Below are 15,659 nucleotides of genomic sequence, written 5' to 3'. Positions count from 1 at the left end.
TTAGGAGCTCGTTGAACTTGTCCCAGAATTTACTTTGTGTTCGTTATTGTTTCCACTCGAAAGTAGTAAAATGACTGCCCCAAGTATAGTTAAACCTGCTAAATTCAAACTCGACCTCAAAAAACAAGAAACAACATCGCCATGTGATGGAAAGGAAGACAGCAGAGAAGGAACGGATCATGACTACGTAGAAAAAACCTTGAAAAAAGAGTGGACGAGCAGCTAGCTGACAATGCAAGCAAGCTAGTACGATGCTAGCTAGCCTAGCCAAAGCGGTTCAGTTCAACTCGGAGGAGGTGAAAGAATGTAAACAAAAGGTTAAAGAGTTGGAGAGACGAAACGAGCAGTTGACCAAAGATAACTACGATCTCAAGGAGAGAGTGTGAGAGCAAGAAAGGTACAAAATGAGGTGGTGCCTCCGGATTAAAGGATTAGAAGAGAAAAGAGATGAAGGTGTCAGATCGCTGGTTATTGGAATTCTTGGCAAGATCGCACCTGATATGATATCAAAGCTTGAAGAATCTGTGGATGTGGTGCATAGAGTTGGGAAGAAGATTGAGAACAAGGTCCGACATATCATCATTCTGTTTGCTCTGAGACACGTGAAAGAGGAGATTTGGCGTCGCACCAAAGATTCGGCTGTCTGTAAGAACGGGGGTTTCCACTTCGCTGAGGTACTGCCGCGGGAGGACTGGGAAGAGAGGAGGCGGCTGTGGCCGCAAATTGAACAAGCCAGACGGGCTGGGAAACGGGCCTTTTTCCGGGGTCCTCATGGATACATCGAAGGACGGAGGATCAACGACGTTGAATGAAAGACTTGATGTAAGACTGTATACAGTGGAATATTATTAATGGGACAAAAGAGTTCTACTTAAAGTTAAAGGTTATTAGTCACTGAGTTGGTGACAAGTGTTACAATTTAAACTCATGTTTATATATTTTTCTTTTCTTTTTTTAAAAAAAAGTTATTTTCTTAGCATACTCTTATTATGGTTCACTCAAAAATTTCTTTTGGTTCATTAAACGTTCGGGGTTTGAAGGAAATTGTTAAGAGAAAGGCACTTTTTTTATTTTGCAAGGGGCAAAAATGTCACTGTCTGTTTTTACAAGAGACTCACTCTGTGGATGCCGATGTTACCTTTTGGGCTAATCAGTGGGGAGACAAGATTCTTTTCAGTCGTGGATCTAACAGATCTGGAGGTGTGGCGATTTGTTTTAATAAGTTCCCAGGGGAGATTATAACATATAAAGCTGATAGTGAGGGTCATTGGTCAACTGCAGCTTGAAGAGCGAAGGTATATTTCTAATTGTTACAAATCTTTATGGACATAATAACGAAGGTCAAAATAAACATCTATTGGAAAATCTAACAAATGTTATTTCAGAGTTTAAAGTTATGTACCCCACAGATTACATCCTAGTAGGAGGAGACTGGAACATGACCTCAGATGAATGGATGGACAGATGGCCTCCTCGCTTAGGAAGGAGGCAACAGAATAACATTATTGAGAACTTTTCTAGTGATAATAATTTTACAGACATTTGGAGAAGTTTGAATCCTGGAGTTAAGAATTATTCATGGTTTAAACCTAATGGAGAAAGCAGGTCAAGAATTGATTATTGGTTAGTGAGCGATGACATTTTGAGGTGTACTTCACCATCTAAAATCTCCAAAGCACCCCTATCTGATCACTGTTTCATTGATCTTGTCTTAGAACCAACAAGGATGAAACGTAGTAGCAGGGGATATTGGAAATTTAATGCCAGCCTTTTAAATAAGGACAAGTATTGTGATAAAATTAGACATAAAATTACAGATATAAAAAATGATGACTCAGTAGTGGGTAATATACAGAAATGGGAACTTATTAAATTCAAAATCAGAGAATTCACTATAAAATTCTGCAAAGAACTGAACAGGGAAAAACGGGAATATGAAAGTAATTTACTTCGTGAAATAACTCAGTGCTGTAGTAAAGAAAAACTAAACGTGCAAGAAAAGAATAAATTGATGGAGTTACAAACTAAATTAGACGATCTTTACCTAGAGAAAGCCCAGGGTGCCTTTATAAGATCGAGAGCCAAGTGGATTGAGGCAGGTGAAAAGAACTCATCATATTTTAGTAAGCTGGGAAAGTGCAGACAGCAGAGAAATCTAATCTCAAGCTTGTTGATAAATGGGACTGAATGTAAAGATTTCAGAAAGATTGGAAAAGAAGTCTTCACTTTTTATTCCAAATTGTACTCCTCAGAATATTCAGCAGCTGATTCTGATAGTTTCTTTGATAACATTCATAATCTCATCCCATGTATTGACAAGCCGTTCAAAGATCTGTGTGATTCAGAGCTTAAAATTGAGGAACTGGATTTGGTGGTCATGAAAATGGCATTAAACAAGTCCCCAGGGACAGATGGACTCACTACTAATTTTTATCAATTCTTCTGGAAGGACCTAAGAACTTTATTGTTTGATGCATTAAAGGAATCGATAGAGAAAAAAGAAGTGATGCCGAGCACGAAACAAGGGCTGATAACCCTGATCCCTAAATCGGGTAAGGATAAAAGAATTTTAGACAATTTAAGACCCATCACCTTACTAAACACTGACTATAAGATCCTGTCTGGAGCTGTAGCTGAGAGGCTAAAGAAAGGCATCTCAAACATTATCAGTGAAACACAATCAGGTTTTTTGAAAGGAAGACTAATTCATAACAATATTAGGCTGGTTTTGGATCTCCTTGAATACAGTGAATTAATCCAAGAGAGAGGGTACATCCTGTTCTTGGATTTTTACAAAGCATTTGACTCAGTTGAACATACGTTCATATTAAAAACTCTGCAGTCTTTTGGTTTTGGAGAGGAATTTATCAATGTTATAGAGATGCTATATAATGACATTAACAGCTCTGTTTTGCTAGAACATGGTACATGTTCAAGGTTTGAGGTTAATAGAGGGATAAGGCAGGGATGTAGCAGCTCACCACTTCTGTTCATCATGGTTGCTGAGCTGTTGTCTATTTTCATCATCATCATCATCAACTTTATTTATAAAGCACTTTAAAACAACCACAGCTGACACAAAGTGCTGTACATTGGAACTGTAAAATAAAATTACATGAGATATAAATAAAAAACAAATAAAAGAAGAGTGAAATCATTAATTAAATAACTACTGCATTAAAAAAGAAACTAAGTCTCACTGAGGTTAAAAGCCAAGGAATAAAAGTGGGTTTTAAGACGTGATTTAAAAGTGGACAGTGAAGGGGCCTCTCTAACATGCATGGGCAAATTATTCCATAATTTTGGAGCCACAATACAGAAGGCCCTGTCCCCTCTGAGCTTCCTCCTGGATCTCGGTACCTCCAGGAGCAGCTGGTCAGCTGACCTGAGAGACCGACAGGGTATGTGGGGATGAAGAAGCTCAGAGAGGTAAGGCGGGGCAAGACTGTGTAGACATTTAAAAACAAACATAAGAATTTTAAAATTAACTCTAAAAGACACAGGCAGCCAGTGCAGAGAGGCCAGCACGGGGGTTATATGCTCTCTTTTTCGAGTTCCTGTTAGGAGTCGTGCAGCCGCATTTTGAACCAGCTGCAGACGTGAGAGCAATGACTGACTGACCCCCACATAAAGTGAGTTACAGTAGTCCAGGCGGGAAGAAATAAAAGCATGGATCACTGTTTCAAGGTGCTGCCTCGAAAGAAAAGATTTTAGTCTTGCCAGTCGCCTTAAATGATAAAAACTGGACTTCACCACTGCTCTGATTTGGTTGTCCAATTTAAAATCACTGTCCAACTTAAAACCAAGGTCAGTAACAACAGATTTAAAATAGACTTCCAGGGATCCTAAAACAACAGAGGAGGACTCACAGGGACCACTGGGTCCAAACACCAACACTTCTGTTTTCTTTTTATTAAAATTTAAAAAGTTTCGAGCCAACCAAGCTTTAATGTCATCTAGACATGTCAAGAGAGGTTTTATGGAGATGGCATCCTTGCGTTTTAGTGTCAAATAAATTTGGCAGTCATCGGCATAACAGTGAAATGAGATCCCATGCCTTCTAAGGATAGAACCCAGAGGCAGTAGATACAGAGAAAAGAGCAGTGGCCCTAAAATTGAGCCCTGTGGGACACCACATGACAGAGGAGCAGAAGACGATTCGTAACCGAGAAGGCTGACAGAGAAAGTTCTATCTGACAAATAAGACCTAAACCAATTGAGTGCAGTGCCACCAATACCCACTACATCATGTAATCGAGAAATTAAAATATTGTGGTCTACTGTGTCAAAGGTAGCAGTTAGGTCAAGCAAGACAAGAACAACATGGTTACCAGAATCACATGCCAGAAGGATGTCATTAAAAACCCTTAGTAATGCAGATTCTGTGCTGTGAAGGGTTTTAAAACCTGACTGAAAAACCTCAAAGATTCCATTTTCATCTAGAAAATCTTTCAGTTGACTAAAAACAATTTTCTCTAAAACCTTGGAGACTAAAGGCAGCTTGGAAATAGGCCTATAGTTCGCTAAAACTGTGTGATCAAGGCCAGGTTTCTTAAGCAGTGGCTGTACTACTGCATGTTTGAAATTTGCAGGAACCACACCAGAAGACAGACTGCTGTTAATAATGTCAAGGACATACTGTTGTATACTAGGAAAAATTTCTTTAAAGAATTGTGGAGGGACAGGATCCCGTGGGGAACCTGTGGGCTTAATATGGCGAACCACATCCTCTAAAGAGGAGAGCGTCACAAGCTCAAACTGAGTGAAAACAGCAGCGCAAGGGACAGAGACAGAGGGGTCAGAGTCAGGAGCTGTGATAAGAGCCCTGATGGTGACAACCTTTTCAATAAAAAAGTTCAGAAAATCATTGCAAATCTCAGGAGAAACTTCCAAACAGACATTCAAAGGAGTATTAAGAACAGTGTCAATGGTCCTAAATAACACACGTGGGTTATGACAGTTATATTTGCAAAATATTCCCTTTTTGCCTCTTTAACAGTGTTCTGGTAGCGATGCCAGCAGTCTTTGAGAATTTGAAATGATACATGCAGTTTATCCTTTTTCCACCTCCGTTCTGCTCGACGACATTCCCTCTTAACAGCACGACTGCTCTCATTAAACCAAGGCTCAGGTTTAGCCTTAAGCTGCCTGGTTTTTAAAGGAGCCACAGAGTCCATGATTTTTTGACAGCAAGAATTAAACCAGGAATGTAGGTCTTCTGTGTCAGAGGAATTATTTTGATTAAAAACAGTCACATTAAGGGGTTAACTGTGATGGGTGAACAGATAATAATCAGTCAGCTGGCAGATGATACCACCCTGTTTCTAAAAAATGAGGACCAGATTCCTTTAGCCTTGCAGGCGATCAACCATTTCTCCAAAGCTTCTGGCCTACAGCTGAATATTAATAAATGCAAAATTCTAGCTCTGCATGAATGTCCCCTGCAAGCAATAAATAATATGCAGATCAAAAAAGAGGTGAAGTATCTGGGCATTGTAATTTGCAAGGATAAGACATCAACAGAAAATAAGAATATCTGTACCAATATAGAAAAGTGTAAGTCAATTTTAAACATGTGGCTGCAAAGGGACATAACTCTGTTTGGGAGAAGCTTGCTAACCAACATGGACAGTCTGTCCAGACTCATCTATCCAGCCTTTTCTCTGCCCATACCTCCAAAACTATTTAAATCTATAAATACTCTTAATTTTAGGTTCATATGGAGGAACAAATGTCATTATATAAAGAAAAATGATGTGATTAAGAATTATGAAGAGGGTGGGGCTAATGCCACTGACTCTGATGTTATGAATGGTGTACTAAAATTGAAATGGTTAAGATCTTTCATTAGGAACAAAAATTCCTTTTGGAACATTATTCCCAATGTGATTTTTGGCAAAATGGGTGGAATAGACTTTTTGTTACGTTGTGACTTTGATTGCAGTTCGTTACCTGTTAAACTCTCAGCTTTCCATCAGCAGGTCCGTCTCTACTGGAAATTAATCTATAAACATAGCTTTACTCCTCACAACACCCCTATATGGAACAACAGGTATATCCGTTTGTGTAGGAAATCTGTGTACGTGGATGAATGGAGATCTAAAGGGATTTGGGCTGTAGCTCATTTTATGGATGATAATGGGGTCTTACTAAAACATGAGACGTTTTGTGAGAAATTTGATGTAAGATGTACTGCTAAGAGATATAAATCCCCAGTGAAAGCCATCCCAGTCCCTTTGAGATCAATGATAAAAGAAGATATTGTGCACTCTAAAATTTCTCCTGGACTGAGGCAGCTCTGCATAGCTGGAGTTGAATTTGGTGACAGCAGGTTTACAAACAAAGTGATCAGGAATATTTTGATAAATGAAATTTGCCCAAATCCGGTTAAAAGAAATTATATCCTTAAAGAATTTGAGACCATGGAGGTTAAGGCGATAAGACAAAAGTCTACAGGGAGAGCAGAATTATTAGGCAAATGAGTATTTTGTCCACATCATCCTCTTCATGCATGTTGTCTTACTCCAAGCTGTATAGGCTCGAAAGCCTACTACCAATTAAGCATATTAGGTGATGTGCATCTCTGTAATGAGAAGGGGTGTGGTCTAATGACATCAACACCCTATATCAGGTGTGCATAATTATTAGGCAACGTCCTTTCCTTTGGCAAAATGGGTCAAAAGAAGGACTTGACAGGCTCAGAAAAGTCAAAAATAGTGAGATATCTTGCAGAGGGATGCAGCAGTCTCAAAATTGCAAAGCTTCTGAAGCGTGATCATCGAACAATCAAGCGTTTCATTCAAAATAGTCAACAGGGTTGCAAGAAGCGTGTGGAAAAACCAAGGCGCAAAATAACTGCCCATGAACTGAGAAAAGTCAAGCGTGCAGCTGCCAGGATGCCAGCATAGGAAAATTGGGTTGAACAGTGAGACTGCATTTGTGGGGTTTAGAAACATCCAGAGCATCGCAACAGAAAGGTAAATAAAAAAAGTAAGAGAGAGAGAGAGATAAAGAAATAAATAAACTAATAATACATAAATGAATAGAAAAATAGAAAACACACATGTAGAAATTGTCACATGTGAAATTGTTTTTGGAGAGAATCAGAAGTGAGACAGTTTGAATCCACAGTTCAGCGCAAAGATGCAGGAATTAAATCTGATTATAAAAACACATCGAGGCAACGAAGACCAGCTTACACTCAATATTAATATGAACACACAACATACACGCAATGAAGACATGCTTACACTCATGAATGTGAATACATGACATAAATGCTGAATGGTGTAGATTTAACACACTTAAAGGCTGAAGCTGAGGAATAACTCAGGAAGTTGCAGGACAATAGAGCGACTTTTGTGACAAGGAAAAAGAGACTGGGAGGACCAACCAGGGATTAGAAGCTTAAAGCAGGTTTAAAATAGTGAATTAGAAGTGGTTTCCAGCTGATTGAGCAAAAGAAGTGACGACTGTAGAAATAAAAATAAAAGAATAATAATTGAATTATGCAGCAATGTTTTGAATATGCATTTCTGTTGTCAGGGCAACTTCTCGAGATGTGACTCAATATGCAAATTAGTTGAATGAGTGGGGACAGAAAAAAAAGAAAAACTCAAGTTTCCTGTCTGAGACATGAGTGAAGTTTGCATTGAGAGAAATATATCTGTGACTGTGTGAGAAGAACTGTTTGGTAAAATATATGATAGCAGCCGCAGGACAATTAAATAAAGTCTGTGACTAAGTGCAGTCGTGCAGATTTGGAGAAGAAGTTTATAATTTAGTGATGACACATTGTTATAAAGTGTTTAGAAAGGGCTTAATGGGAATATTACTGTTGGGCAAACTGTGCGGCTTTAACAAGATTTTCTGTGTATTTAGCAGGTGAAACTCTGTCAGCTGACTTCAGACTGTCAGGAAGCTGAAGAACCTGAGGCCAACCACTGAAACATGATGTGGGCAAAATGAACAGAGGGAGGGATTTTAAAGGTGAACATTTAGGACTTACTGCAAATGTTACTATGTCAAAGTTACTGTGACTCAAACAGAGGAAACTTTGATTTTTTTATTTCCACACCCAGCATGTTTTGGGTGTTATATGCTATTAAATACTTTTAAATAAATTAAAAAGTATTTTCACATTTAACTCCAGAAAATCATCAATCAAAACATGGATATTACCTGACCACAGATTCGTGGTGACGTCGCTGCTCTTTTAACTGTTCGGTGTCTTTGTTTGTTTGCTGGTTGTAGAAATGGTTTATATGAGCTTTGAGCTGAGAGTCAGAGGTTTCTGTGGACGCTGCTCATGTCGGCACTTGTATTTCTGACCTTTTCTTATAACCGATTAAACATGATCTCCTCCCTTTTGCCCCCATTTTTGGTGGTGTAGGTACAAATGATCAGGCATGACATTCTCATAATAAATAAGATACTGCAAATAATTATTTCTGCATTTGTGCGATTGAAGTGAATTGAAAATGTGTATGAAATGACACTGTTTTAAAGATTTGGCCTAAATAATTTTGGAGTGAATGAGTCTAAACATGATGACCTAACTAGTGATACCCTGTCACACACACACACACACACACACACACACACACACACACACACACACACACACACACACACACACACACACACACACACACACACACACACACACACAGCATGTTATGCCAGTTTCAGCTGAAACTGTTTCAAACCATATTCCGGGTTTTTAGTTCACCATTTATGAGGCTTCAAGAAGAAAATAAAAGACAGATCTGAATGTTTGAAAATGTTTTGGAAAGATTCTGTAAAGATGAGATGAAAAATACTCAAAGGATAAATTTAATTGGTTTATTATTTAGATAAGTTGAAAAAAGTTAAACAAGTAAATGAAGAAACAAGGCAGAGGAGAGAAAAGCCCAACAATCCCCTCTGAGCAAGCAGTTGGCGACAGTGGGGAGGAAAAACTGCCTTTAAACGGGCAGGAACCTCCGGCAGAACCAGGCTCAGGAGGGGACAGTCAACGGCCGGGACTGGTTGGGGGGGTTAACAGAGGTGGAGCAAGACGAGGCTACATCAGGTGAGGAAGCAGTAGCGTCTCTCCTCCGGAACAAGTGGAACCATTTTTTCTTTTTTTTCATGCACTTTTCCACGAGCGCTTTTTTCTCCAGGATGAGATTTCTCAGCTCATCGATGGTTTCTGCGTTTTGTTCTTCAAGTTTCTCACATCTTTGTTCCACCTCTTCCAATGTTGCTTGTTGTTCTTCAAGCTTGTCTTTGAGTTGTTTGGATGTTGCCTCCTGTATCAGCTTGTCCTTGTGCATGTCTGCATTTCTCTGTTGGACCTCTTTGTGCTTGTCTTCTAACTGCTCGTTTCTTTTCTGGATTTCTTGGAGCGTGAGCTGCAGGTCTTCATGTATTTTGTCTTCTTGTTGTTTTTGCGCCTGCATTTGAGTGTTTTCACGCTTCAAGTTATTGAATTCCACCAAAATCCCCTTAACGAGCTCGGAGTTGTTTCTCGCTATCTGATCGATCCTTCTCTGCATCTGTGAGCAGCGTTTCTCCAGTTTGTCCTTTTCTTCTTCCACTTTAGTTGCTTTGTCCTCCAGCTGATTACAAAACTCTTGCAGTTTTAGACTTTTAGACTCAAAGTCCTGGACGATACGTTTTCCTTCTTTCAGTCTTTCCTGCTGTTGCTCTTTCTGTTGAAGAAGGTCTTTATTTTGGCGCAGTGTTTCATCCAGGCTTTCTCTCAGCATGCGGTATTTTTCCTGCATGCTCTTCAGTTCGTGCTGCATGTCTCGTTGCTTTTTGTCCTGCTCTTCCTTCTGTTGGAGGAATTCTTTCTTTTCTTCCACAGCTTCATGGAGCTGTCTTTGGAGGAGCCGATTTTTTCGGTCCATGTATTGGAGATCCCGTTGTATCTTATCAGTCATCGTTTTCTTGTCTTGGAGCTGGTTGGTCATTTCTTTTAGTTCTGCACTCTTTTGCCTGTTTTCTTTAATGAGGTGCACAATCTGCTCTCGGCTCTGAGCAAACTTGATTCCCCAGCCCTCATTAATAATTTTTATGTCCGGCTGGCGCTGTTGTCTTTCTTCCAGCTCTTTATTTTGGGCTTCCATTCGTCTACATTTGTCCTCCAGTTGAAGTTTCTCTTCTTCAATTTGTTGCATTTTTTTCTGGAGAAGGTAGTTTTCCTTCCTACTCTCCTCTAACGCCCTTTGGAAGGATGAGACGCCATTTGGGGAAATTGGCCGGCCACGCCAGGAAGGAGAGGCGGCGTAATCTTTTTGAATTGGTTGTTTTTTTCTTGGAAACATGTTGGAGTTTCTATACGATGACTTTGAAGAGCTTGTGGTGAACGTTTTGTAGGCTGCAAACACAGATGCTGCTGAAACGAACTAAAACTTGCTGTTTCTCACCCCTACTTAAGGAAAAACATCAAAGGACTTAAGATTCTTAAGATCTATGACATCATCACTCCCTAAGCCAATGAGATTGTCACAAGACATTTTGGAATGGGGTTTTTTTTTTTAAACTGTTTTCAAACTTAACGTAAAATTTCAGTGTTTCCTGGTTGTGGACTATTGGTTAGTCCAGCCGATTAAGAAATTAATTGTCACAAACATCCCTAATATTATATAACAGACGACAGAAAACAAGACAGTTTTTTTTCTACGCAATAGAGGTATAATAAAAGTTTTTTTAATTATCCTACTTTTTATAAAAGAGAACATTTATTAAAGATTATGTATTTAATTAAAAAACTCTGTTCATCTAAAGCAGGGGTCAGCAACCTTTAAGACCCAAAGAGCCAAAGAGCCATAATTGGCCTATCTGGGGTTGAAAGGCTCGATAAATGCACGACGTTTCGCCGGGTACACCGGCTTCCGCGAGTGTGACGCTTATTTTGAGCGATGAAAAAATAACAAAATATAATTTTATTTGTATATTGCAAAATCACAATAATCTTCCAATTTAGAACTACAAGTTAAAAAAAGAACTAACATAAATAAAATACACTTCAGCTAATTTATTTTCACAAACCACGCGGAGCTGCACTATAAGGACTAAAGAGCCGCAGGTTGCCGACCCCTGATCTAAAGGGTTTAACAAAAAGTGGGAGCTTCCTGCTGGAAATTGAAATGTCCCCATGTCCCCACTGGGCGATCGTGGCTCAAGAGTTAGGAGTTCGCCTTGTAATCGAGCCCCGGCTTGGACAGTCTCGGTCGTTGTGTCCTTGGGCAAGACACTTCACCCGGCAAGACACTTCACCCGGCAAGACACTTCACCCGTTGCCTACTGGTGGTGGTCAGAGGGCCTGGTGGCGCCCCAGGGTGGCTGTAGCTACATCACCAGTGTGTGAATGTGTGCGTGAATGGGTGGATGACTGAACGTGGGTGCTTAACTAGTTAAAAAAACAAACAAACATCTGTCTCTTATTTTTTATGTCACACAGGAAAGAAGCTTCAATGTCTGATGAGAAGACATTAATTTGTTGGTGTTTGTGGTGTTTGGTGCAGTTTTCTTGTTTTCTGGCTTGTTGTTTATTTACAGTGGAGATGAAGATCTCTAACAAGTTGATTTGTTCACATTTGCACATCTTAATTTTTAAGAGGAATGTGTTTTTTTTGAGTTTGTACACTATATGCATGTAAGGCAACCGTTTCCTTTTTCTGTATTTTTGTGTGCTGCTCTTTTAACAAAAGGGGAACAAAAGACATTTAAATCGACCTCAGATGATTTGTTTAAATTTTTACAAGGTCTTACTGAGGTGATGCAAAGTGAAACATGCTTCTTTTTTGGTAATGTGCTGGAAAAGCTTGAAAATTGACCTTGAATGTGCTTAAAAAGTGCTTGAATTTGACCCTAAAAATGTGTATGAACCCTGCATATATTGCAGTATTTACATTTTATAGTAGGAATTTCATGGCAACAGCTAATCTTTATTTTGTTTACTGGGAAATGAAATGCTGCCAATTCACAAAGCTGTGCTTCAGCTGCACTTCCTGTTGTAGACTTGTGATGCACACAGGCTCTGTTCCAGCACTCAGCATGTTCTTCCTTATTTGCTCCACCAGGGGGAGCTCCTAAACTATGACATCCTGATAGGAGTGAACCAGGGAGAGGGGCTGAAGTTTGTGGACGACAGTGAGGACAACGACGGCATCTCAGCTGCGGCGTTCGACTACACCATCTCCAACTTTGTTGACAACCTCTACGGCTACCCAGAGGGTGAGGACGCCACCTCTGTACACTGCCACTTTTTCAGTTATTCCATTTTACAGCCTCCTCTCACTTAACTGCATTTTGCAGCATCATCAGGTTTTGTCTCATTAGGAGCCGCGTTTGTTGATTTGTTCGTTTTTTTCTGTTTGCTGTATTCATTAAAATAAACGGATAATCGTCAAAATGACAAATGTGGACAATTATCAAAGCTTACATTACAATTCTGACAGCTTGAGTTCACATGAATTTTCAAAAGAATATAAAAAGCTGTGAAAGTGCTTTAAGCGTTTAAAACATGTGAGTAAAGAATGGAATCAGTAACATGTGAGCCCAGTGAAGTGCATCAAACAAGACAAGCGTGCTAAAGAGAGCCACTCATCCACATCACGGCGTGTCTGCGCCTTAACCTTTGAGGCTCTGTGGGCAGTAATGCTATCATCCCCCAGGTAGTGGGCTCCCAATCTCAGTGTCGGTGTTTCTGACAGATCGGCCTGCGAACCCCTCACAGCCGGACCACAGTCACAGTACAGACATGTTTGGATAATGCAGTCATGCTTCCTCTCTGCTGCCTGTCACTCCTTCTGTTATCTGAAAGACTTTTTTTCCTGTCTAGATTTCTCACTCGCTTCCTGGCTCTTGGTTCATCTCACCAACATTTGCTTTGGTTTCATATCTGTTGATCAGACCGATCTCTTAAAAAATGTCTTGCACTGCTGTTACTTTACTCTTAGCAGTTTTCACTTTTATCTTTCTTCCCCCTCCTTTTGTCCCCTCCTGTGCTTCTTCACCAGGCAAAGACATCCTGAGGGAGACCATTAAGTTCATGTACACAGACTGGGCGGACAGGGACAACGGCGACATGCGGCGGAAGACTCTGTTGGCCCTGTTTACGGACCACCAGTGGGTGGCACCAGCTGTGGCCACTGCCAAACTCCATGCTGAGTTTCAGTCCCCAGTTTACTTTTACACGTTCTACCACCACTGCCACACCGAGACGCGGCCCGAGTGCCGACGCCGCGCACGGAGACGAGATACCTTACGTGTTCGGCGTACCGATGATCGGTGCCACGGACCTGTTCCCGTGCAACTTCTCCAAGAACGATGTGATGCTGAGCGCTGTGGTCATGACTTACTGGACTAACTCCGCAAAGACTGGGTAGGCCTCATGTCACAGTAGTGTAAACTGTACACGTTACTGTATGTTCTCTGATAGCCTTCTAGTCATCTTGAATACTTGAATCTGGGTTGCTAGTTTAATTCCCGTGTGGCTTTGAAGAATTGAACATACTGGTTCACCAAAAGCATCCAGATCCCAGAGCAGCCGGTTGGTCTTAGATAGTTTAAAGGTTGCACAGAGAATGGGCCTCCTGTCTGTATTCAGTGTATTGATGCCACATGTTACTTATAATGGAGACTGAATATAACTTTGAACTGAAACGTTTAACCTTTATGCTCCACCAGGGACCCCAACCTGCCCGTCCCTCAGGACACCAAGTTCATTCATACCAAGCCCAACCGCTTCGAGGAGGTCATCTGGACCAAGTTCAACTGGAAGGACAAGCAGTACCTTCACATCGGTTTGAAACCTCGTGTCAGAGACAACTACAGAGCTAACAAAGTGGCCTTTTGGCTGGAATTAGTCCCTCATCTTCACAGCCTGCACGACGTGCTCTTTCCCACCACTACGCGCTCCCCCGCAGGCCGTGACCCCGGCACCATGAGGCCCAGAAACAACGTTCCTCGAACCACTCGTCATCCTTACCCTACCTTCCCATCAGATCCTGAGCCCGAGGGCTCAGAGCGCCCGCCCCAGGACCTCTTTCCCAGACACACCCGCGACTACTCCACCGAACTGAGCGTGACAGTTGCAGTTGGAGCGTCGCTCTTCTTCCTCAACATCCTGGCCTTCGCCGCCCTTTACTACAAGCGTGACAAGCGGCACGAGATGCGCCGGCACCGGCTGTCCCCTCAGCGGGGCGGCCCCGCCAACGACCTGGCTCACAGCCAGGAGGAGGAGATCATGTCCCTGCAGATGAAGGACTGGGAGCACGACGCTCACCACGACATGGAGCCCCTGCGACCCCACGACATCCTGCGGCCCGCCTGCCCTCCCGACTACACCCTGGCGCTGCGCTGCGCCCCCGACAACGTGCCGCTGATGAAGCCAAACACCATCACCGTGATCCCCAGCACCATCACCAGCATGCAGCCTCTTCACGCCTTCAACACATTCCCCTCCACCGGCCACAACAACACCCTGCCCCACCCCCACTCCACCACCAGGGTATAGTAGGGACAGGCCCGACACAGCGCCACCTAGGGACCAGGAACACTGGCTCTGCTTCCGCTCTGGAAGGGAGGCCTCTAGACGTGGGCCTTCGTTCTGTCCTCTTATTCTCTTCTTTCTCCAAAAGCAACTACACCTGCTGCGTCATGTGCTGTAAAACTTGGCAGCTCCCTCCACTGGTGGCATGTGGAGGTGCAACTGAAGTGTCCAGCAGCAGATGAGCAGTTTGGGGTGGGTGACTCAGATCTTTCAAAGATACTGTTTTCAAAGACGGTCTGCTGTTTCCAGGCTCAAGACCTCCAACATTTGTCAAAGGGACGAATGCTCTCTCGCTCCTCGCTGTTTTCTCTTTTTTACGTTGGCGTCATCTCTTTTTCCATCTCCTGTGTGTTATGTGCACATTATGCTTCTCTTTTCTACATCCGTGTTTTATTACTGCTCTCTTCCTCTCATTTGACACGCCTCCCTCCTGCTCTTCTCTAAAAATTCCCGATCTGCTGAGCAGTTTGGAGGGGGGAGGCGTACACTAAACATATAACTATGAAAACACTGATATCTTTCATTCGACCAGCATTTTTAGGTGCCAAGTAAGTACTGCTGTGTTTCATTTCTCATCGAGGGAGAAGAAAAACCAAAGAAAAATAGAGTTTCGCTATTTACCGTCAACTAACAGAGTTCTGTCATGTTCTCATGACAAAGTGCCAAACTGGCCTCAGTCGTGATTTTCTTTCTTCCATCTTCTCTCTTTTTGTTGTTTTGTTTGAAGCATTTGTTTAATTGTTGTTTTTTATTGTGTGGAAAGAATTTTTCTGAAAATATAGATATAGAGAAATGATATTATATATAGTTCTATATAAAATGTGTACAAAGGAGAAAGTATATAAAAGGGTTTTCTCAGTGGGGGATCTATGCATGAATTATTTTTAAAGACGCGGGGAAAAGGACACTGTACCTGTCGATGCACGTTTCCCAAAATCTAAACGAGTCATATCGCTCCATGTTTGCTACTTTTGGTTTTTGGTTTTCTCCCGCAGAGTAAGAGCATCGCAGGAGCATCGCAGGAGCATCGCAGGAGCATCGCAGGAGCTCCTGAAGTCAAACGACGCCTCCCAGCACTCATTTATTAAAACGGAGTCGATGCCAAAAGTCT

The 15,659-nt window shown here is 41.6% G+C and overlaps 2 protein-coding genes across 2 annotated transcripts in view; one reads left to right on the top strand and one right to left on the bottom strand.

The window, feature by feature from the left end:
• Positions 1–15,659, bottom strand: part of LOC143416825 (ribonuclease inhibitor-like) — a 240,357-nt gene that overhangs the window by 164,723 nt on the left and 59,975 nt on the right. The gene's annotated exons all lie outside the window — the stretch shown is intronic.
• Positions 10,312–15,563, top strand: LOC112432290 (neuroligin-2-like). Its single transcript, XM_076882264.1, has 4 exons — positions 10,312–10,350; positions 12,075–12,228; positions 13,014–13,284; positions 13,684–15,563. Exons 1-4 carry the CDS (start codon positions 10,312–10,314, stop codon positions 14,510–14,512), a joined length of 1,293 nt encoding a protein of 430 aa, XP_076738379.1. The 3' UTR covers positions 14,513–15,563.

Source organism: Maylandia zebra, linkage group LG3 (genome assembly GCF_041146795.1).
Source record: "Maylandia zebra isolate NMK-2024a linkage group LG3, Mzebra_GT3a, whole genome shotgun sequence".
Lineage (NCBI taxonomy): Eukaryota > Metazoa > Chordata > Actinopteri > Cichliformes > Cichlidae > Maylandia > Maylandia zebra.
Note: the sequence above shows the minus strand (reverse complement) of the source record. Positions and strands in the feature narration are given on the sequence as shown.